The sequence below is a fragment of the Bactrocera dorsalis genome, chromosome 5, assembly GCF_023373825.1.
Source record: "Bactrocera dorsalis isolate Fly_Bdor chromosome 5, ASM2337382v1, whole genome shotgun sequence".
Classification (NCBI taxonomy): domain Eukaryota; kingdom Metazoa; phylum Arthropoda; class Insecta; order Diptera; family Tephritidae; genus Bactrocera; species Bactrocera dorsalis.
The window spans coordinates 57,669,698-57,693,155 of record NC_064307.1 but is presented as its reverse complement, the minus strand read 5'-3'; the positions used below and the strand labels follow the sequence as shown (position 1 = coordinate 57,693,155).

Here is a 23,458-nt window from a genome sequence, read left to right as displayed (position 1 = left end):
CGGAGCTTTTGTGCTCCGGTGCTGCTCAACGTCAGTTTACACAGCCGTATTAGTTTTGAGGGGGGGCTTTGAAGTAGGATGAGTCGGAAAAAAATATCTTAAACATATGCATTTTTTCTTTGCAAGGATAATTAGAATACTTAATTTACTTAAGGACGATCTATTTATAGGCAATGCGCCTATTGGAAGTGGTATACTTTAACCATTCTTTCCTCTGTGTAAGAAAATGATATATTTATATTTTATCCAGGACCTCCAGGAAGTACATCCAGAACTTCGATTCAATTTTTCAATCATATAAACTTCACTGCAGCCTTCCACGGGTAAATTCTTGTACGAAGAACTCAACACATGCGAACGCCTAAAAGTCGTCTTTCAACAATTTGCTACTCTGCTAAGAAATGTACGTTTTTCATAATGTGTTCTACTAAAGAAAATTGAATTTAAATTCTAAAGAAACTCAGCTAAACTACTTTAGTATGGGTATGTGAAGGAAAAAGAAATAAAAAAGAAAACAAATAAAACTCGGCCAATGTACGATTTTACTATTTTCCACAAAGTTCAAAATATTTCCATTCTACATCGCATCTCTCAAGGCATATTGGTAAATGACATCACGACCTCTGCACACAAGCGCGGAAAAACTGCCACACATGCATTTGTGTATGTATGTGTGTGAATAAAATACGAAAATACACATGTGTGGACATGCATATGTGTCCGTGTTGCTGTATACTACTACAATGGGGTTGTTTGGCAAAAATAAAATAAAATTTAAATACTCGTAAGTATACATGTAATTGGTGGCACACGCTGACAGCCATTGCTGTCACTGTTGTCGCAGCGGCGATAAAACAAAATAAGCGAACGTAAATCACGTGTTATGCTGTTTTGTCTTTGTTTACTGTTGTTGTTGTGCCTTCCGTTAATTAATTTACAGGCAAAAAATTTTTAAAATGAATAACGAGATGCGAAAGTGAATGCGAATTTTTAATGCAGTGCACCTGATTTATATGAGCAAAATAATATTAGTGGGAGGGTCCAGCTGACAAATTTTATTTATAACAAGTAAGGAAGGGCTAAGTTCGGGTATAACCGAACATTTCATACTCTTGAATTAACGCCGGGGTAATACTTTCAGGCACATAAGGCTTGTTAGTTATATGCGGCTTTGGACGAGTTTACACCCTATTCATTAGAATTATTATTAGAAAAATACACGCTTTAAATCTTACTAAGATAACTCGCATATTGGCTGATGTATGCGATATAAAGACACCCGGAAGTTCGAAAATCTTTATACTAGCTATATGGGGGTTTAGGGAAGTATTGAACCTATTCAAACCATTCTTGATAAACAGGATACTATTGGTCCGTTCTCAACAATTCCTTTTGAGATTGTACCCCGCTCACTAACAATATAATAACTACTAAAAGTACGATAAATCAATAACTAAATGCGTCAGAGGGATTACATTTTAAATTCAATATGACACAAAAAAGCTTTAAAGGGTCAGTGTCAAAAGCGGACGATAGGCGCAGCACTGCCACACACTTAAGGGAAATAACATATCTCCGAACCTACTCGACCAATTTGAAAAAAAAATCGGCAGAACTATCTTTCGATTCCTATATTCCACTGCGAAAATAGACGAAAGTAGACAACAACCACGCCTACTTCCATATAATACATTTTTAAATTCCCTCCCATTTTTTTCACTTTCTAGTATACTAATAAAGCATCAATGAATATGTCGGAATAAAACTTTGCACAAATAATGCTTTAAATGTATTCCATCTCGAGTTTAAAAATTGCCAAAATCGAATCATAACTGTTCAAGCCCACAGATACCGAAAATATCCCCAGTGCCTTTGACTGACCGTCCACTAAAAATGTGAGACAATGTGTGGAATATATTATTGAAATTCGGATAAAATCCTTTCTTAGTAAATGTATGCCAGTGTGTATAGTTGGAATTGTGTCAATACTTCCCTTAGCCCCTTAATAGAAAAATTTTCGTACTTCCGTCTGACTTTATACTGCCAATATACTTGTATGAGTTATCTTAATAAAATCAAGTGAACTTTTTTTCTTTCCTAAAATGAATGGTGAACTTGTCCTTTCCTCCGTAAAACTAATATCTGGATTTTCAAACGTCGGGTTAACTTTACTCCTTATATGTATATTGTTCACGGTACTTTAATGAAAATCAAAGAGCATATGTGTGAAATTGGTCAACCAATAAAATCGCATATACTATACATATATCATCAGTGGAAACATATTCTCAAGTATAACTGGTTAATGCAATCAGCACGGGCCTTCCTCTGCTCCAAATTTACCCTGTGTAGCGATTTTCGTTTTTCCACCTGTCTTTAAATTGTTAAGCTTGGTTAAAATGTATGATATTTTTTATCAAATCAGACAAAACAAGTAGACAATCTTTCTTAAAAATTATATGAGTGGAATTGAGTAGTCCAAACCACAAATCGCTAAATTAATCAATTCCAATCTTTTAATGTAGTTGACGTTTGCATATCAACTCAATACATATATTAATGTAGACGCTTCGGTTTAGCTTATATCAGATATATGTATATGTTTTGAAGATGATTTTAATATAATTTTAGCTGACAGGAAGTAAAATATAGCAATAAAACTAAGTAGTACCATGACCTATAATATAACTATATACGAGTATAATATAACTAAATAAAATACCAAAAGTGATTGTAATTCATTCACGATTTCTTCGAACAATGAATGTTTACGGGGGAGCCTGCTTTAGAAGCTTCAAAAAATCGATTCCTTTTTTGCCTAAACCTCTTTAAAAAATACCTAAGAATATATCCCCCAAGTTAAAGATGTAAATTGGAAATATTGTCGAAGCTAGAGGGAAAGTAATGGCTGAGAATCAAGCAGGTATGTATATGAGCACTTGGGCAGAAAGCGAAAATTTTGAAGCGCGATTTTTCGGTTTTTCATTTTTACGATTTTTCTTAATTGGCGGGTCAAAAACCACTTTTTTCAATATCAAAAAATTTTCACAATTTTTGCAATTTTCTTAGTTTAACTAGAATACGTTATTAGCGAATATGAATCTCTTTGAATTTTTTGTTTGAGATAGAAATTGTGACATGCATCCTGCCCGCCGTCCGGCAAATGCACATGCGAGATTCGGGCTTCCTAAAGCCAGAATATAAAAGATTTCGTATCCAAAAATTTGCGGATGATGTTCAAATATATAACTTTACACCCTCGAAATTTCGCTTTAATCAACTATTTCTTTTCCTCCCAAAAAAATTCTCAAAAAATTCCCCCTTAAATCTTTCGCAAAAATGTTTAAAATAAAATTTTGCCAAACACCTGGACTTAGACTTTCCTTATTTGGTTTATTTATGAATAGTTTTGAATTTTGTCATAATTGAGATTGAGAACATTTCCTATTTCTTAAGTTTATTTAATCTGGACACTTTCTAAAACCGAGAGCTTATGAGCTTATCCCGAACAAAACATGACACGCAACTTTTATGTAAACATCATAACTTTCAAAAAAGTTAAAATTTTTAACGAAATTTACTACATTTATCTTTTATACAGGTCACCAACTTTGCTTACACGCAAAACAATTTGTTTAACTATTGAGAATAATTCACTTTTTATTTCAAAACACTTACAAAGCCTTGCTGCAGCATGCAAATTTTATTTTATTTTTTATTTCTAGAATGTTATCATGTATTGTATGTTTTCGAACACCCTGATATAAAATAATATTTTAATAACAAAACGGTTAAAAAATTTTGGAAATGTTGCGGTAGATTGGAGAAGTAGAATGAATAAAAAAATTAATGAAATATTATCACGCAATAAACAACTTTGTTTTTAAAATTTTTTAGTTTTCTAATTCATTAAAGCCCAAAAAATTATTTTATGTTAAAATTACAAGAAGATTGGAAAGTTACAAAATATTGTTTTGTGGTGAAAAACAAAATGTGTATATATTCGTTGTTTTGCACTGATAAACTCAAAACAAAATTATGCGGATATGAAACCCTTGTTATGGCATTAAACATTTTTATTTACTTTGTACATAATAAACTTAAAATACGCTGAAACCTTTCACTAACAACAAACTGTGTTATTTTCTTACAGCTTATTGAACATACCTCTCCCAATAGCAACAAAAACTCTGCGATTCACCATTAATTCACTACATTAACGTTGTATTAAGCTTAAGTAAAAAATAAAACTTTTCCTATGAGTGTAAAAGGGTAGCTTTTTTCAACATACTTGATTGTAGCACGACGCCGTCACACACGTTGCCGCTTTTGCTGCTGCTGCCGCCGTTGGATCACCTCTCGCAGACGTAGCTACACAATAGAAATATTTCCAAAAATTATTTGCACACATACGCCGTCACTGTATTAAATAATATTAATAGACGCCTGCTGTTTACTTTTATTCACACCGGTCGTCTGAATAAAGCAAAACACACGCACATACAATAAAAATCAATTATTTAAATAACTGGCAGACAGTGCTGCTGCTGCTAATGCTAACGCTACTGCTAGTGCAACGCCACACTTCACATTTTCCACGCACCGAATGGCCTTTCCACCCCAAAACACATTTGCGATGAGCTGAGCTGACCCACACCACCACTTACCACCACAATAAACTTGCAACAAATTTCAAATTCTTTAAGGGCGTCCACTTTTTTTCACAACAAAATTTTGTATTGCAGTTATTTTCAAGCGCTTGCTTTAATTATAACTTCGACTGGAAAGCCTGCAGACACATTGACAGTAGTTTGCCAGCTACGCTAATAATTTCCGCTTTCCGTTTTGTGACACAACAGCAACAATGCTGTCAACAATATGTTATTTGTGACCTGTCATTTATTTGCAGATACTTTTTAAAGATTTTCCTTTGTGTATGCCACAAGAATTGCTTATTTACTTTTTTACTTATTTATTGGTCACTTTCAGCTGTTAGCGAACTGACTGCGAATTAACTCCGAATGTCTTGGCGCACGACTTTAAACTGCATTCCAAGTTTCCTTTGTTGGCGTGAAAGACAAAATTTCGAAAGACAAATAATCGAGGCAAACTCAATGCTTGTTCGAAAGAGCTGCGAGGCTGCAAACAAATACACTTGGGATGGCACATGCGCAGTGTATTTGTTGTTATTTTCCAATTTGACGTGTATGCGTATGAAATGTGCTTCCCTTTCTCTAATTAGGCACAGGTGTATTTGGTTGGATTATTTCTGAGAGCGCAACCCCACGGGTGTTACGTGTGTGAGCGGATGTGTAGGGAAGCTTTGCCTGTGTGTACTCCGAATAAGAGACTCTCAGTTGAGAACCTGCGCAGACTTTATGTGCGAAAATATTGCGAAACATTTTATTCGATCTTTGAATTTGACAGTTATTCGTTGTTCGTACCTTGTATAACTGTCAAGTTTCTGCTTAAAACTTCGAAATAAAAACGGAAACAAAATCGAGGCAGTTATTTTTTGTTAAAAGAATGAGATGCTGATGTAGAAATGAGACCTTTCGAGATTCGTTGAGTTCGAATATTTTTGAAGCTTTGTTATTATTAAATGACTATTTTTATAAACTTGCCAAAATAACAATAAAAAATATAAAAATAAAACAAAAAACTTACAAAAATTAAAAAAAAAATAAAAAGAAATATAAAAAACCGAACATTTTATATTCATCATACTCCTCCAACTTGCAAAAATTGAAGCCGTTGAAATACATCAAGCCCATTTTCCAATTTTGACCTGCCTCCCTTAAAGCCCTGTAGTTATTGATTCATTGCGCTTTAAGTAATTTTTATCTGTACCGTTATATGGAGAGTGAGCGGGGTTATAACCCTATTTTCACACTATGGATAACGGTTTTTGTACGATCTACACATATTGAGCGAGTTTAGTTATTTTGGCTTGAAGGGTTTGAGAGATACATACATATGTACATTAGGCCAATTAGAGGACGGGGCCAACTTTTTCAAAATTTTTAGCCCACAGATGCCCCTTGCTGCTGCGATACTCTGTGCCGAATTACACTTATAAAATCAATTTATAGATTTTCTTTTAATAGCGTCAAAGAACTCGTCCTTACTTTTGAGCAATTTTCATCAAGATATCTAAATATTTATTAATTTCAACTAGTCTCGTCATCTTGATAATTTATATACATTTGTATGCATGTATATCTATCTCGATTAGTTTTAGGTGATACGTACAATCGTTAGGTGAACAAATTTATTATACTCTTCTATAGTAGTTGAGCTAAACTTACTCCAAAACATTTAGTTTAATTTCATAAAACAGTCAAAAAATAGTAAAAAAAAATTAATAAAACACATTCTTTAAAAAAGTTTATATATATATATTCTCTTTATTTACATATCTCGCAATTCGAAACTGAGTTACAACTGTCTAGTGTAGGTTTACTCACAACTTGTGCATCCTAAACTATGGATAAATAATAAAAATATACACAAAAGTTTTCGAAGTTACAAACATCTCTCACAAAAATAAGTCTGATGCCATACCGAAGGCATTTCGTTCGCCAAATATACTCAACGCGTGGAAATTCTTTACTCACCCATTTCCTAAGCACAAACTTCGTGTATAAGAACATGCGAGCAAATACGAATAAATGTACAAAGAAATTATGGCATCTGACTTCAACGCCCACTGCTTGCCTGCTCAGCGTCATTCCAAAAGAAATTTGTTTTTGTATTTCCTTTTCCTTTCTACTGTGCGAGTTATTAATGCAGCCCAGACTCAATGACGCCTACGTCTGGCCCATTTATTATTTACTCAAGCGGTCATGAGTGTGCAAACGCACAGACACTTGTACAGCAGTAAGGGATGCAAATGCATATATCCATAAAATATACATACTATGTATATACATATAAGATACACGTACATAGATACATATGCATGCATTCGTGTTTGCATCACGCAAACTTTCATACATCTTTTTCGTTATTTTCATACTAAAAAGGAAATACATACATATGCTTATTACAATTATGCATTTCGCTCGAATCACTCGGCAGCACACAGTATCTAAGCGCCTTGAAGCATGCAACAGACAAATATGGATACATGTTTTACGGAAATAGCGCTAGTCTGGCTGTAATATTTCCACCTTGTGTTAGTCACTTCACTTCTATTTGCTTTAAAAAACAGCATGTTGATTTCGTACTTCTCACATTTGTATTTGTATGTTGGAATTTCATTACTGAAGTTTACTTTAGTTGCAGCTGCCGCTACTACGAAGTTAAACCAACTCTTTCGATTTGATTCTTCCGACTTGTTATTTAATAAATGATGGCTTTCCTAGTAAATTAATGTTTATTTCATTTTAGCACCATATGGTTAGTTGTTTGTGTTCAAATGTTTATTTTTGTTGACTCACAAAGTTTTTAGTTGTCAATCAACTGGGCCGACATGACTTACGAAGTTTTCTTCGCTGACGTCAAGTAATGGTGGTGTAAACTTTAAGATACCCTTTAACACACATATTCTAATACATTTGATATCATTTTGAGTTGTAATGAAATTTATAAACATACAAGAGGATGTTTTTTAGAAATTGCTTGCACACCCATTGCATAAATCTTAAGTCGGATAAATTTAGCAAAAAAAATGCATTTTATATAATTTTCGACACATGGAGATCAAACTTCACAAGAATATAAAAAACGTCGTACCAATCAAGGAAACCTTATCGTTGGCTTATAGTTTAAAGAGATTAGTTTGAATCAAATTTCAATCTGCAAAATAAAAATCAGATGGTACGTTCACTAGGTGTTATCAAAAAATCTACTGTAAAAATAATATTCTTTTGTGGTAGTTCGATAAAGCAACTCTTTAAACGTTTTTGCGCCAAAACTTCCGGTGCTAGGATGGATATTTATCCGGTACTTTCCGATTTCGTTGTTTATTATGAGATGCTTACTTCCGAGAAGCCTATTGTCCGCCACAACATAGTTTTCACTGCAAAAATACAAAAAGTTATTAGAATCGCATATATTTTACTAACATATTTCACGCAAAACACTTGCATTTTTATAAACAATTTTTGCGTTAAATAATTCCGCCATCTGCGGAAGCAAATTATTAATACTTCCACCTTTTAAAAGTAGAAATTAAATACGAGTAGACCAAAATAAATTAACAAAAATTATTCAAACGTAAATAAAATTCCTCACCACTTCCAATGCAAAATTCCCACACAGTTGGTACTTGTGTTTGCAAATTTCTTTCCAGCACGCCATGAACACTGCCAACTGTCATATGCGCTTGTCGTTACAGAAGTGGTAGCGCAGTCGATTTGACAGCACCATGCCTTTGCAACACCCTGTTATCGGCGACGGCATATTCGCGTTTCGTGTGAACGTTTCTATTAAAAATTCATTGCTTTTAACTCGCCGATCCAAGCAAATTTATCACTATCCAAAGCACAATGCATTGTACTATAAGGGTTTTATGAAATTCAGTCAGGAAACGAGAAGAAAACGTAAAATCTTCGAAGGCGAAAATTCACTGCAACTTTTGCGAGCATCGACGAGCGAGGTAAGTTTCACGAATTTTCTTTGTTTTCACCCGAATGCGCGCGTCACAGAACTAAATTTTTATTCGGATTCCACCTCCCTGTGATGTTGCTGAGCGATGGAAATACACAGCGCTGTTGTTGTATTAACAAATGTTGCAGCGACATGTAGCCAAACCGGGTGAATTTCGTCGCGCAGACTCGGTAAAACATGTTGCAAAATACAGTGCAGTATAAACGTAGGGTCGAAAGGGTAACAAAACCCCCAAAAAATTTTGCTGCAGAGCAGAAATGAGAAATTGAAAATAAAATGTTGTATCCTAATTTCAGTTTTTAGCTTATAAAACTACGCATTTAAGTTACGACCCTCACAAAGCATGGCCAATACCAAAGAAACCAAGTATGTTACCGAAGTGCCGAGTAGTTTGAAACAATTGGCACGTCTTGTTGTACGCGGCTTCTATTCCATTGAAGATGCACTCATCATTGATATGTTGGTGCGTAATCCTTGCATGAAAGAAGACGATATTGCGGAGCTGCTGCGCTTCGAAAAGAAACAAATGCGTGCGCGCATATCGACGTTACGCAATGACAAATTCATACAGATACGTTTGAAAATGGAGACCGGACCCGATGGCAAGGCACAAAAGGTCAACTACTACTTTATTAATTATAAAACTTTTGTGAATGTTGTTAAATACAAATTGGACTTGATGCGTAAACGTATGGAAACAGAAGAACGTGATGCCACAAGTCGTGCTAGCTTTAAATGTACAAACTGCGATAAGACATTCACTGATCTTGAAGCCGATCAGTTGTTCGACTTCAACACTGGAGAATTCCGTTGCACCTATTGCGGTAGTCCTGTCGAGGAAGATAGCTCGGCAATGCCAAAGAAAGACTCACGGTTAATGCTGGCACGTTTCAACGAACAATTGCAGCCACTCTACGATTTGTTACGCGAAGTGGAAGGCATTAAGCTAGCGCCTGAAATACTCGAGCCTGAACCTGTGGATATCGACACAATACGCGGGTATGCTGAGTTACAGCTAAAAGCGAAGTTAAAATATTTTTTATTTTCAATAATGTACATTTTTTTTAGAATTACGAAACCACAGAATCAACGGCCCGATGGTCAGCAATGGTCAGGCGAAGCAACACGCAATCAAGGTTTTGCCGTGGAAGAGACGCGCGTCGATGTTAGTATTGGCGGTGAGATACAGGAGGCGGTTACCGAGCGTAAGGCACGTCCTGTATGGATGACCGAGAGTACGGTTATAACGGAGGAACCTCATGATGCCACCGAGGCCATACTTAATGAAGCGGCACAATCATCCACACAACATACGATAAATGTGGGTGGTGCAACCAATAATCGCAGTAAAAAAGAGAATGAAGATATTATGTCGGTGCTATTGCAACACGAGAAGCAAACTAATCAAAAGGATGCGCTAGCGAAAAGTCTTAAATATGGTTCTTCGAATGCGGACTCCAGTGATTCTAGTGATGATGACAAAGATATCGATAATACTAAAATACGTGAGTATAGAATTTTAAATGTGCTTTTGTTGCAAAGTTACTATAAAAAATATTATTTAACTTTAGCGAAAGTTGATTACAACAACTATATCAATTCTGAATCAGAAGATGACGACGACGATGTTCCTACGGTGCTTGTTGCCGGACGACCACATCCAATAGATCAAATCAATGACGAACTCATAGCTCAAATGACACAGCAAGAGAAGGAAAACTATATACACGTTTATCAGCAGCATTACAGCCATATTTATGATTAAAGCCAAGTGCCTGTAGAGGCGAGCATGGACTGTAAAGTTGGAATTATGTATATTTTTTACTAGTTAAATCTTATTTCCAATTATATTGCAATTTATTTAATTTTGTTTTATTTGCTGTAGAAGTTTCCAACATTTCGTTGCATACAATAGCACACCATAAATTAAAAAAAAAATTATAATAATAAATATGAAGCTAATTTTTTTTTGTTTTAAAATTATGTCAACTACAAAATAAATGTTCAGCATAAGTTATAAATGAATATGTTGAATAATAATATAAGCATTAATTTATTCAATAAATTAAAAAATAAGTCCGAATTGACTTAAACATTAATAATAAATCAGCAATAAATGAAACAAACAATTTTTTGTTACGCCTGCACTGGACACTTGAGTTGAATATTCGTAGCAACATGTTGCGAGTTACGAGATGCTCTCGCGTATGTTTATTGCACTACTCGCACTCTAGCAACATCGAGCATCTGATTCGTTGACACTTCAATCATTTCTGACATTTCAGCATTTTTAATTGCCCACTTTCGTTATTGCATTTCGTGAAATCAAATGAAAATGTAATAACGCTCGGACAAGTGTCTATTATTTATCATTTAGCACACAATTTATTTAAAAAATGTTAAATTGAATGAAACGCAACACAGTGTAAGTAAAAATCAAGCAGAATTTCTGCACGCAATCTATTAGTTTGTCATCTGTGTGTGCAAGTTAACGTGTTAAGCTAAAAGTTCTAATAAGAAAGTGTGAGGATATGCGGCGGATGCCATGTGAGAAAATTGTGCAATTCAAACAAGTGTGTCTAATGCAAAGCATGTTTGGACAATTACAGCGTATAATAGCGCTTTTTATTACGAAAGAATGTCACAAGTCAAAGTACTTACCTCAGAGCATTTGTTGTATTTAGAAATATTAAAATTACAAGCTTAATTGTTGCAGTACAAATACGCTAGTATTACCCACACATAACTGTTACTTTATTCTAGTTAATCAGCTGTTAGTGACTGAATAAAATATTTACAACAAGATTAGAAATACTTAAGTGCAAAGGCCGTTTTAAAATATTTAGCATGCTAGATACATTTGATTGCACTGAGTCTACAAAGTGATTTGAGTAATTTGATGCATACATACATATATACATATTTAGTGTAATAGAACACTATGGGCTATTTGAATTCAAACACCTTTGAAGACTGCATGAAAGTCCGCGCCTCAGCAAATAAACACAACTTGAGCACATTGACTCCTACTATAACTACATATGTCTATCTTTTAAGATTTTAAGTAAATAATGTTAATTATTGTATACGCAGCAATAAGGCAATGATAACTGCTTATAAGCATTATACGTTTAATTTGGAATTAAAGTCGGCGCATTGACATTAACTAGTCATTTAATATACTGCGGACTCGTCAAAAGACAATATTTTATTTAAAGACTACAATTCACCAATTTTTATCACTTCTATTTATGTATGTTAGAGCGTCTGGCGTTATCAACGGTAAGTGAAAACCAAAATGATAATAAAATGTTACAGTAAGATGCAAATATCACGTAAAAAGATTAATAAAATACTTTCGTGACACAGATACTCGTGCAAGATAATTTCAAACACGCCAAGGAGGCTTGCTCACACAGTAAAAATTAGTAACAATTAACCATTGCAATTGTTCACTTTGGAGCGGTATAACGCAGACGAGCAGCGATGGCACCGAAAATTGACAAGGAGCTGCTGCCGATGAAGGGGCATTATTTCTTTTTCAATGCAGGTGAGATTTTTTTAACTGTAAATTGCGCTAGTTTCTTTGTTCAATAATAAAAACTATTCAATAACGTACTTGCATCCTTATCTATACGAATGCATATGTAATTTACCTCAAGTCAAAGTGCCATTTTTTAGCTATCTATTCAAAAAGGTTTAATACCACATTCTGTTATTGTGATTTATTTATGCAACTATACACAAATATACATACATACATATGTATATCTCTGTATAAGCTTTTTTATAAGTTATACCATATTTAGTTTTGAAATATTTTCACTGTGATTGCAAATTGAATTCAATTTACTTCAGTTCATTTAGTTTGTTATCACCCACTTCGCTATACTCTTTATATTATATTGGTATATGTATATATTTTGATACATATGCACATGTTCAGCTGTATATTTTTACATATGTATATGTATACGCATATGAACATATGCATCCTAATAATTTATACACTTTTGAATTTATTTTGATATTTTACTTAATTGTATACACATACTTGTAAAGATATGACTGTGTGCACTATCAAAAATATCAGAAATCAATTGGTGATTTTAAATTTTTATTGGATATGTTCTTGTTTTTTCCTTATGCAGGAACGGCGCCGGTAATGCCTTTTATGCCCACATTAGCGCGTCAATTAGGCTTCTCTACAGTGGTCATCGGCACTATGTATACAATTTTGCCCATTGTTGGCATGCTGGCCAAGCCGCTTTTTGGATTCATTGCTGATCGGTAGGTATACCAATTGATTTTGAATATTTTATTGGTGGGATAGGCATATGTTTTTGTTGCTGATCGGTAGGTAGACCAACAATATTGAATATTTTATTGATGGGTCATATGTATTTATTATACATAGGTAATTACTTTCCAAGATTCATATGATTTAAAAATTTTGATCCCTTCGAACAACACTAATAACAACAAGAAAAAACGTTAATTTCAGCACACAAGCTATACATAATCTCTTCATAAAATTTATAAAAGAACTTGATTGCTAGAGTGGTCCGATCAGAACAATTGGTCCGCAGTTTATACGGTTGCCTTAAACAAAACTCCAACCCGAATTTCGTGAAGATATGTAGTGAAATAGAAAAGTTACAAAGCCTTGATTTTCATTGTATAGTTTGTATGTCATATACATACATATGTATATATGTATATGCTATAGTAGTTTGATGTGAAAATTTCTTTGTACATTATAGCGTTGCCTCGGACAATAATTCATGCATTTCGTGAATATATCATCAAATAAATAAATCATACAAGGACTTCATTTTGATCGATCAGTTTGTATTGCATTTGTAATTCGATATCGGCGATGTCCACTAATGAATCGTCTCTTGGGGAGAAAGGGACATGTACAAGATTGCAGATCGATGTCTAGTATCCTATTTCGGGTATATGTAAACAGACTGGCGGGGTTGGCTAAAACCTCTCAGCTCAACCCGCTAACTATATAAGTATATTATTTATATGGTCCTTCCTAAAAAACTTACCCTGTTAAAGGTATAACGATTAGAACAGTGTGTGATTTAAACTCCTTTATAAATCCGTTTGAGTGCAATATTTAACATTTGTTTACAACTGAATGAAAAATTCGAAAAATTCAATTTATTTCCCAGATATCATTTATCTGACAATTAATCAATGTAAACGAAATGTATCCGGATTTTCATCCGGCTTCATATCTAAAAATAATTTTCTACCACAGCAACATTAATCGGTGACCTAATTTACAAAAAATATATATTAATAATGCTTTTATTTTTGAATGCCTTCGTGATTAATAAATTAATTTCAAAATATACTTTCAGATACCAACGCCATCGCACACTTTTCCTCATCGGCGAAGTTCTCACCGCTATTGCCTTTTTCCTCATACAATTCACACCAACCATTCCACAAGCACTGCCCACGATGGAATTTAATTGTCACGGCGGCGCATCCACGCTAAAATACTATTCCGAATTTGATAAGTGCATAGAAAATAATCTAGAGAGCTACTATGGTGATCGGGTGCTAACGTGTCAGCTATATTGCCAAGCAAATCCAGAAAAAATGGATTTCGTTTGTGATAATTGGTTGCACAACAATAGTACAACCAATAACAATAACAACAAAAACGTTACATGCCCCGATCGCAACAGTCCCCAACTAAATTTCACCACCTTTCTGGACATGGGTAAAATGGAGATGCCAGGTGATCATTTATTCTTTGTCATACCACATGATAGAGGTCAAATGAATGGTGAAAATATAACACTAAATTGTCCATATGATAAACCGCTATTCAATACAAGCTGTCACATAGAATGCAATGATGATTATTTCCAAAGTGAATTGACACAAAACACAGCGATCAGCAATGCTGATGTATGGGGTATGCATCAGTTTTGGTATTTCTTCATTATGCTCATCGTAAGTTGGATCGGTATGGCGGTGGTGGTGAGCATTGGTGATGCGATATGCTTTTCAATACTGGGCGATCGTCATCATTTGTATGGCAAGCAAAGGTTATACGGTTCCATTGGTTTTGGTGTGTTCTCCATTATTGCCGGTGTGCTGGTGGATCAAATGTCGCACGGTAGCGTAAATAAAGACTATACAATTGTGTTTTGGATGACATTGGTGATAATAGGTTTCGATTTGGTAGCGTCTACCAAGTTAAAGGTAAGCGTTTGAGTGTATTGCTGAGTGTGGTGAGTATAATTTTGACACATAATTTATAATATTGTATTCTGCAAAAATATTGATTTATAATTCTCTGAATCGGGTATATGTATTAAGTTTTCCATATGTTAATACATATATATATATACATATGTATGTGGATAGTGTGACGGGCTGAGTCGATTTAGTCATGTCCGTCTGCCAATCTATCGATATGAAATTGCGCACACATCATTTTCCCTACAAGAAGCTGCTCATTTGTCGAAATCGCCTATATAGGACTACTATAGTTTACCAACCTTCAAAATCAAGTTCAAGAATGAGAAATTTTTCATGTGACAACATACATATTTATGTATATATGTATGTTATTTGGATGGGTTATTGTTCAAGGCAACGGTACAATATTCTTACACCTTGTTCAGATCGGACCACTATAGCATATAGCTGCCATACAAACTGACCGATCACAACTAAATTTTTGTATGGGAAGTTGTTTTATTTGTTAACGATATTATACCAACCAAAGATATTGCTTTTTTGCTGTTTTACTATTATTAGTTTTACTTATACACCTCCAATACTCTTACAGCACACGCAAACACACCTCTCCCCCAACATACTCAAAGATGTTGGCAAAATGTTTCTCTCCATTCGTTGTGTGATCTTCTTTATTTGGTGTATCTCAATTGGCCTTTGTACGGCGCTCGTTTGGAACTTTCTCTTCATGTATTTGGATGAGTTGGGTGAAAAACTGGAGGGTTGTCAGAATTCCATGAAGACACTGGAAGGCATAGCCATGGGTATACAAAGTTTTGGCGGTGAATTGCCCTTTTTCTTCCTCTCCGGCTGGATATTGCGTAAGATTGGTCATATAAATTCTATGAGTTTAGTGCTTTTTGCTTTCGGTGTGCGTTTCATACTCTATTCGCTGTTGGTGGATCCATGGTGGGTATTACCCATTGAAATGTTGAACGGTGTCACATTCGGTATTTTCTACGCCACCATGGCTTCGTATGCGAGTATTGTGGCACCTCGCGGCACTGAGGCGACTATGCAGGTAAGTACTGTGATGCATGCCTAACAACAAATCGAGTTGTAAATTAATTTTTCTACCACACAGGGCTTAGTCGGTGCCATATTTGAAGGTGTGGGTGTATCTATGGGCAGCCTTATCGCGGGTAATCTATTTGCCGCTGTCAGCGGCAGTGGCACTTTCCTGATTTTCGGCATTTTCGCCTTTATTGCATTTATCGTGCATGTGTTGGTGCAGTGGCATTTGCAGCGCACTGGGCAAGGCGATGCCGATGCTAATGGTAAGCAAACGGTTATAGTAGACAATGTTACACCAGAAGTGAAACATTTACCGGAAGAAAACGGTAAAATTTGGACTGTAGATGCAACGAACCCAAAGGGTGTTGCTACTGAGTTCACAGATGTTGACTTAAGCTGAATTTAGGCAGTAAAGAAAGTGTGTATGAAGTCAATTTGGTACTCAAAAAGAACTTTTGGTGCAAAAAAAGTGTAAACAATATTTTTGTAGTGGTGAACTTGCTATTTACGCGTTACTGTTCACCTTAAAAGTTTTTATACATAATACACAAAAGGGTTAATTGCACACTAAATTGAGCTTTTAGCTACATATCGTGTGGCCTTATTTAAGATTTTTAATTATTGAAAAACGAGGTCAACTCTAAATTTAAAGATATTTTATAATTGAAAACGAGGTCTCATAGGACTGTCCAAACAGTTTTTTATTAAAAAAAAATGAAATTTCAAAATAACTGTTATTAAAAATCAATAATAAGTGACTTTTTCAAGGTTTTTGGTATTTTTATACAAAAAATGTCAATTTTAATAAATAAATTTTAGTTACATTAAAACTGTAAAAACTTTACTAAAGTAGAAAAGGCATACAAAACGCTCGTGCGCCAGTGTAAAAATTGCAATACCGACAATATAAAAATCAGGTAACTCGATAAATCAAAATTAATTATTTTTAAAGTATTTGCATGCAGGCTTCGTTATTTAGTTAGTGCTTTGAAAGTATATTTGTTCATGAAATTGTAATGTTTGTGTAATTTCGAAAGTAATTTGTAGTATATTCGAAATATTTGTTCTCTCAGGCATGTTAGCATTTGCTTTGACATTTTTGTGTTATTAAATTTGGTGTAACTTGATGAGATTTGTTGAGTATTATAGAATTATCCTATTTATTAGTGTAAAATGATTAGTATTATAAATTGGCATATTTTTAAAATTTATTAACAAAATTTTTAAATTGAAAATTTTAGTTTTAATCTCAAACATTTTAGATTATAAAATGAAAAAATATTTTTTTATTTAACACGTTCGCGGACGCAAAAAATTTTAGGGAGCTGCAAAAATATACAGGCAATTATTTTTGAAACTAGTTGTAATATCCGAAATCTAATTAGACATATATTATAAGAGTAGTCAGAACATCGTATTTTAACCGTTATATACAATGAATGCTATAGCATCCACGACGATATAGATACTATTTTTCAACCAGAATGACGTGAATGAATTTGTAAATACACTGAGAAAAGTTAAAATAGATACTATTTTTCAACCAGAATGACGTGAATGAATTTGTAAATACACTGAGAAAAGTTAAAATAATATGAAAGTATCTAATGAACCAATTGGTCATTATTTTGAAATGTGTATTAATTACAAAAACTTAAGATTGTATAAAATTAAATGAATAAAAATTGGCTTTAAAGTTTGAATGCTATAGCATTCACGTCATTTTGCATCAGTATGAAAATGAATGCTATAGCATTCACGTCCGCGAACGTGTTAATAAAAAAAAAAATTTTCCAAATTAAAACCTCAACCAAAAAGAGACAAAAAGGAAAGATTTGTGTGTTTATAACTGAAACATCATAATTAAATGTAAATAAGACAATTTATGTTGATATACATATTATTAAAAGTGTACTTCCCCTTTCAAAAGAAAGCCAAAATGGAGGAACCAAAATGTAAAAATGAAATTTTCGATTTTAATTAAACCGATCGATTAATCACTAATAATCGATTTTAAAGTTTCCCATTTGGATTATAATTTTTTAATGCATTATTTGTAAACGATTCTATGCAACCCGAATTAAAATTTTATAAATTCAAATCGGAAGTATTATCACAAAGTTATTTGGGTACTTTTATGCCTTGATGCAAGAACAACGATTTCGAGGCTTATTATTTAGAAATTAATATTAAATTTGCTGTGTTAGTCAGATATGTGGAAAACTTAACTAAAATAATATAATTTTGTCGTTACAACACCAAGTTTTGAATTTTTGGTTTATGGTGCAGAAATTAATATTATATTTACAATGTACATCAACTATTTTTCAAAAATTCTGCTGCGTTTAACGAAAATATGACAGAAAATGATTAGAAAAAATTTAATACTACAGTTTTGCTAAGTATAATTTTTTCAAAGCAAAATCGTTGAAGAATTATCGTAGATCCCGCTAACAGTGTCAATTTCAAAACTTTCTCTATCACTTTAGCGCAATTTCGAAATCTTTAATTACCTACACGCTCTTATCTTATTTACTTTGTTAGGCATTTATTTCCAATTGTGCGCTACAAAATCATTTTTAACTAGTCAGCTGCTATGAACAAAACTTAAATTTATGTACTTTTGTGCTATTATTGCCCATCATAAATTTGTTCGTATCACACTTGGAAAACCTTATCTAAGTTGTGCTAATAAATGTTACAATTATTTGCCAACGCCTGACAACTTGTACATACATGCATACGGATACGAAGAGAAATATCGCGGCGCATATCTGAGTAAATGTGTTGCATGCAAATGAGGATGTACATCAAATGTTGCAATTACCATTGCCGACGTACTTATATTTGTCTGTAAATTGGCTTTCTTTGGAAAACGTTCTATATAATTTGCATTTTGTATTTTGTTGTATTGTATATTTAACTTACCTGATTTTCTTATATATACATATATATTATTTATTTACTTTTCATTTATTTAACGCTCGTTTCGACACACTTGCAGGCGCTGTTAAATATTTGACGCCCAACGATGCAATGCATATGCTCAACGATCAAGAATACAGTATTGTCGCATAAATATGTGATTCGATTACATTAGAGATGCTAAACAACTGTTTAACAGTTTTTTGGCGTTAACAGTTATGCAGTGTACCGGTATTTTATATGGCTGAGGAACGTGTTGTAGCTACCTGCACTTGCTTTGAAGTTTTAATTTTACCCTGAGCTGTGAACACTTTCAACCTGTTGCGTACTTATTAGGAGTGGCAATTACACGCAGCTAACGCGAAAGCCGTGTACCAACTCAGTTAATAGAACAACATAGTATTTATATGTTACAAAATAGTTAAAATTGTAAGTTAGCTGTTATTTTGTGGTATGCTTGGTGCTTTTTCACTATTTTTCTGTTTTTGTTTCAAGCAAATCATTTTTGCGTTTTAAATATCCATACAAGAGGCATTATTTTGTTCTATACTTAGTGTTTACAAACTATGTTAGTATAAAAACTTTTAAAATATTGGTTATATTATATTAATTAAGCAATTAGTAGTTAAAATAATCTTACAAATGTCACAACTGCTTTAAGTGCACAAAGCTTTAGGTTAGTGCTAACTAGTATTCTTCATGCTTGCTTAGTTAATTACTGTGTTAATATGTTTTTCTGAATGTGCTGTTAATTAAAATAGTTTTTCTGTTTACAAAATACTTACGATATGTGCACGTGCACTTGGCTTGAAAGCGCTAAATACATACATATCTATATCTGTAATATTTAATATTTGCTATAATTATTTAGTTATATTCAATTGGTAAACAATTTTGTGAGATAATTTTTACTACCGTCATTCGTTGCTGGAAAACCAAAGCATTTGAATTTTGTGCACACATTTTTTACTGGGCACAAAAACTTAAAAAAATAGAAAATAAAATGAAATTTGTTAGCATTATAGTCTTTTTAAACATGCATTATTTATAGCTTAAGCATAAATTTTATACGATATAAGGCATGGCGCTTATGGGCATTATTTTTCTTTCAAATATTTGTATTCATGTATATTTAATATAAAATATATAAAATTTTACTTTTTAACTAAAATAATATGCAAGTCTTTGATATATATGTATATATTTTTCTAACACAAGTTTACATACGAAAATTCCCTGAAGGCTTTCGTAACACGTTGACTACTATTGTTGGCGACTTCACTCCGCCGCTTGCGTTTGTTGCTGTTTCGCGATTAAAGCCTCCTCTTGTTGTTGTTTCTGTAATTTGCGTTGTAGCTCTTTATGTTTGCAGGCCTGCACATGAATTGCGCGTTTCTGTTTAATTAGACGAAATTTATTGTAATTTTTTTTTTTGCAAATTCTTATTTTTCTAAGATAAACACTTATCTCAACACAATCAAGAGGTTGTAAATATTTAAAATAGAAGTGTGATTTATAATTTCAATGCTGTATATAGTTACCTTCAGCACTTTACTGCGCTGATAAATGCTTTGCATTTGCTTTTTAATCTTAACCAACTTTTCCCGATAAATTTTCACATTGTTCATCTGAAAAACAACAATAGCAGTGAGAGCAATAAAGTAAAATAGTAATAAAACAATATAAAACGCCAATTTCTGTAGCTGGACCCAAGTTATAATACTGTACAAAAGAGTCCATAAAAGAATTTCACTTTGATTGCTGGTTTTATTGTACATATGATAAATTGGCCCGATATGAACAATTTCTTCGGAGTTTTAACGTTTACTTCGACAATAATCTATGCCAAATTTTGTGCGGAAATCTACACAAAGCTTTCGTTTATAGTGGTCCGATATCGGCGGATCCGACAAAGACACACGTTACAACATTTCAGATCGATATCTCAAAAAGGGAGAAACTAGTTCGCGTATTTATAGACAGACCGAAATGCCTAAATTGACTTAGCTCATGTTGATCATTTATTAATATACTTTATACATTTCCATTTGGATGTTTCCTGGCAAAGGGTATACAAGTAATAACATATCAAAAATAAAAGCATCGTTAAGCAACATTGAAGAATTATTATTATTTATTATAATTGCAGCTAATTAATGCTAGACGAAATGCTATGCGATAAGCAGCTGCCATAAACGTTCTATTGTTTTCAACTATGATAAAATTCCAGTTAGTTTGGTTAGCAATTTTTTCTATCTATCTAGCAATTTTAAGAGAATCTATGAATTTTCGCATATTTGTATATTCAAAAAGGCTGACGAAAAATAAAATTGTATTCAATAAATTAAATAGATCTCGAAAACGAGAAATGTACTGATAAACTAACTTCGAAGTTTCTAAACAAATATTTGCTTATATGTGTAGTATACATAACTGTGAATAGCAGCTCCACAAATGAAATTCAGACTTCAATTCAAATTCACTTACCATTTCGTGCAGCTTCGCCGTCTCAGCGTTATCCAATTTGAATTTTTCCGCCGATAAATCAATGTAAATTTTATTCTGTTTACCACTATAAGAATAAGTTCATTAAAAATTTACGTGTAGATTCAAAACGAAAATTCATGCAACTTACATGAGCTCCTTCAATTGTCCGCGCGCTTTTACTAGAGGTGGCTCAAAAATTTGCAAGAGACCTGTGGCCAACTGCTTGGTAGCCAATGAATCGGGCAATTCATCAGTTGTTTTTGTTGTTCGAACGGTATTATAATCCTCATTGTTATTATTTTTACCAATGCCATTGGACGGCGTGAAGGTGTTTTTATTCACTTGTGTTATAGCCTCATCTGCATTGAAGCTGTTGTTGTTATGCTGCGTTACGGGCACTTGTTGCAAATCAGTTGCATTGTTCGGTTGCTGACCTTCCGCTTCCACGGCATTAATAATACTGAATACAAGAAAATACAGCATTTGCTTTAGTAATTGCTTGATAAATTAAAAACACAAGTTGATAACGTGAATTTATCACTAGGCAGACCCTACCGAGCACCCAAAACGTTTTATGACCTACATATGTATGTATATTTATAAGACTTCGTTGTTATTGTTGTGTCACTTGTAGCTGTCGACCCTCTTGGAAGGTATTGCAAAACAACTTGATTAAGAATCTTATTTTAATAGCACTCACCTTTCTAAATTACTACTTTTCAGCATTTTACGTAGAAATGCTAGTGCAGATTTAGTATTTATATTATGATGATACGATTTATTCAGATATTTTTTGTAATAATTAGGGAAAGAAAATTCCACAACAAATAAGAAAATTTAAGAAAGACAGAATAAAATTGTAAAAATGATGTGAGTAGGAAAAACAAAAACAGTAGTAGGTGCTGCCAGACGATAGCAAAAAATAGGGGTTTTTTGATTTTCTTTTGATACGCTTCAGAGAGAAACACACAATTTACTCACGGAAACGGATATCCCATAGTCTTTGAACTATTAAATAAATTAAAAGTCAATATTTAGAAAGTGATATAAATAATTAATATCGATTAAATTCCAATTACTGCAAAAATTTTACAAATTAAAAAATTAGAATTCTTTCAAATTAATATAATTTAAGCAAAACGAAATTGTCAAAGGATTCATGTTCTTAAAAATAAAAACAATTAGTGCTTTCAGCCGAGGGCAAAATTAATTAGGGGTTTCCTGACTTTCTTTTGAATCGCTTCGGTAAGAAGGACGAGTTCAATTTATTCATGGAAACTTACATACATTTTATTCAAACTCATCATAATAATGTTTATAAAATTATAGAAGGGAAAGGAAATAATATATATACTACATATGTACGTAAATACAAATTAGCTATTTAGTTTACTATAATTCATCCTGCCAGTATTTTTGAACACAAATAGCGACTTATTGCACACACACATAAAAATGGTTAATAATTTATTAAATTTCGGGCAGGGAGAACAACTGGCTGCTGGAGATTTAACTTTAGAATGGAATTTGGAATGTTTAGAGTAAATATCCAAAGAGATGGTTGCCGTAAAAGTATTTTAGCTGCGTGCAACACATTAAACTTATATACCGGCAATGGAGGACAGAGCTGGTGCGGAGATTAACTGTCCAGAGTTAAGCATAACACAGTATACAAGTATTAAGCTGCCGCACCACTGCATTAGATTTCAGGCAGAGGTCTTTACTAATGGGAAAACCGCGGAGTTTTCTAATGCATTAAAAGCAACTCTAGAGGTAATATCTACGTGGACAGTCGAGCAGCACTCAAGGCAGTTATCTCAGTTCGCTTATCAGGTAGAAGTGTTTTCGGAAGCAGGACAGCAGTGAAGAATGTGGACAATCATAAGCGACTCTACTTCTATTGGGTGCCAGGTCACAAAAGTCAAAAGTCGTGAACGTTTGTCACTAGAACACGTGGTCGTCTCTTTCGTAAACCCGTGTATTGTCTGTACGACGATCTGGACAGGAGCATGGCAAGGAGGATCAAAGCGCGATGGAATGGATGCAAAATTTCGAAAGATGTGTGTAAAGCGTTAGATCAGACATACAAAATTCATGCTGGCACTCGATAGAAGGGGCCGTAACTTGAGATTATGATATTGCCTACCAG

General features: G+C 33.6%; 4 protein-coding genes across 9 annotated transcripts in view; 2 read left to right on the top strand and 2 right to left on the bottom strand.

Annotated features, from left to right (window-relative positions):
• LOC105224744 (F-box/LRR-repeat protein 16) overlaps positions 1 to 5,081 on the bottom strand; it is a 162,236-nt gene extending 157,155 nt beyond the window's left edge. Inside the window, exon 1 of one of the 2 annotated variants that reach the window (XM_049458820.1) lies at positions 4,292 to 5,081. The gene's annotated coding sequence lies outside the window, so the exon portion shown is untranslated. Of the gene's footprint in view, positions 1 to 4,167 lie in introns of both variants that reach the window. The other variant, XM_049458821.1, reaches the window with a different exon arrangement.
• Positions 5,082 to 8,465: 3,384 nt separating this feature from the next.
• On the top strand, positions 8,466 to 10,575 carry LOC105224745 (general transcription factor IIE subunit 1). 2 transcript variants are annotated; one of them, XM_011202927.4, is made up of 4 exons: positions 8,466 to 8,602; positions 8,917 to 9,612; positions 9,682 to 10,118; positions 10,185 to 10,575. In XM_011202927.4, exons 2-4 carry the CDS (start codon positions 8,957 to 8,959, stop codon positions 10,376 to 10,378), a joined length of 1,287 nt encoding a protein of 428 aa, XP_011201229.1. In that variant the 5' UTR covers positions 8,466 to 8,602; positions 8,917 to 8,956; the 3' UTR covers positions 10,379 to 10,575. The 2 variants fall into 2 exon arrangements, with proteins under 2 accessions (XP_011201229.1, XP_049314805.1); XM_049458848.1 differs by having other exon boundaries at positions 8,910 to 9,612.
• A 303-nt stretch (positions 10,576 to 10,878) lies between these two features.
• On the top strand, positions 10,879 to 19,996 carry LOC105224747 (major facilitator superfamily domain-containing protein 6-A). 4 transcript variants are annotated; one of them, XR_007423048.1, is made up of 8 exons: positions 10,879 to 11,038; positions 11,707 to 11,895; positions 11,983 to 12,163; positions 12,765 to 12,903; positions 13,989 to 14,844; positions 15,437 to 15,904; positions 15,968 to 16,814; positions 18,902 to 19,036. XR_007423048.1 is itself a non-coding variant. In XM_029549589.2 (8 exons), the coding sequence occupies exons 3-8, from the start codon at positions 12,100 to 12,102 to the stop codon at positions 18,973 to 18,975; spliced, it is 1,794 nt and encodes a 597-aa protein (XP_029405449.2). In that variant the 5' UTR covers positions 10,879 to 11,038; positions 11,707 to 11,895; positions 11,983 to 12,099; the 3' UTR covers positions 18,976 to 19,996. The 4 variants fall into 4 exon arrangements, 1 of the variants encoding a protein (XP_029405449.2); XM_029549589.2 differs by having other exon boundaries at positions 15,968 to 16,160; positions 18,902 to 19,996; XR_007423049.1 differs by having other exon boundaries at positions 10,900 to 11,038; positions 11,671 to 11,895.
• Positions 19,660 to 22,220, bottom strand: LOC105224746 (biogenesis of lysosome-related organelles complex 1 subunit 6). The gene is made up of 5 exons (XM_049458861.1): positions 22,010 to 22,220; positions 21,458 to 21,769; positions 21,310 to 21,394; positions 20,364 to 20,450; positions 19,660 to 20,217 (listed from the first exon to the last, which is right to left on the bottom strand). The coding sequence occupies exons 1-5, from the start codon at positions 22,033 to 22,035 to the stop codon at positions 20,101 to 20,103; spliced, it is 627 nt and encodes a 208-aa protein (XP_049314818.1). The 5' UTR covers positions 22,036 to 22,220; the 3' UTR covers positions 19,660 to 20,100.
• Between the last annotated feature and the right edge of the window lie 1,238 nt (positions 22,221 to 23,458).

Excerpts from the sequence above, each read along its gene's own strand:
- LOC105224745 (XM_011202927.4), top strand. The coding sequence starts at position 8,957 with ATGGCCAATACCAAAGAAACCAAGTATGTTACCGAAGTGCCGAGTAGT. Across the intron at positions 9,613-9,681 it reads GATATCGACACAATACGCGG|AATTACGAAACCACAGAATC; the intron begins GTATGCTGAGTT and ends CATTTTTTTTAG. Across the intron at positions 10,119-10,184 it reads TATCGATAATACTAAAATAC|CGAAAGTTGATTACAACAAC; the intron begins GTGAGTATAGAA and ends ATTTAACTTTAG.
- LOC105224747 (XM_029549589.2), top strand. The coding sequence starts at position 12,100 with ATGGCACCGAAAATTGACAAGGAGCTGCTGCCGATGAAGGGGCATTAT. Across the intron at positions 14,845-15,436 it reads TAGCGTCTACCAAGTTAAAG|CACACGCAAACACACCTCTC; the intron begins GTAAGCGTTTGA and ends ATACTCTTACAG. Across the intron at positions 15,905-15,967 it reads GCACTGAGGCGACTATGCAG|GGCTTAGTCGGTGCCATATT; the intron begins GTAAGTACTGTG and ends TCTACCACACAG.
- LOC105224746 (XM_049458861.1), bottom strand. The coding sequence starts at position 22,035 with ATGCTGAAAAGTAGTAATTTAGAAAG. Across the intron at positions 20,451-21,309 it reads CGGCGAAGCTGCACGAAATG|ATGAACAATGTGAAAATTTA; the intron begins GTAAGTGAATTT and ends GTTGTTTTTCAG. Across the intron at positions 20,218-20,363 it reads AGCGCAGTAAAGTGCTGAAG|AAACGCGCAATTCATGTGCA; the intron begins GTAACTATATAC and ends CTAATTAAACAG.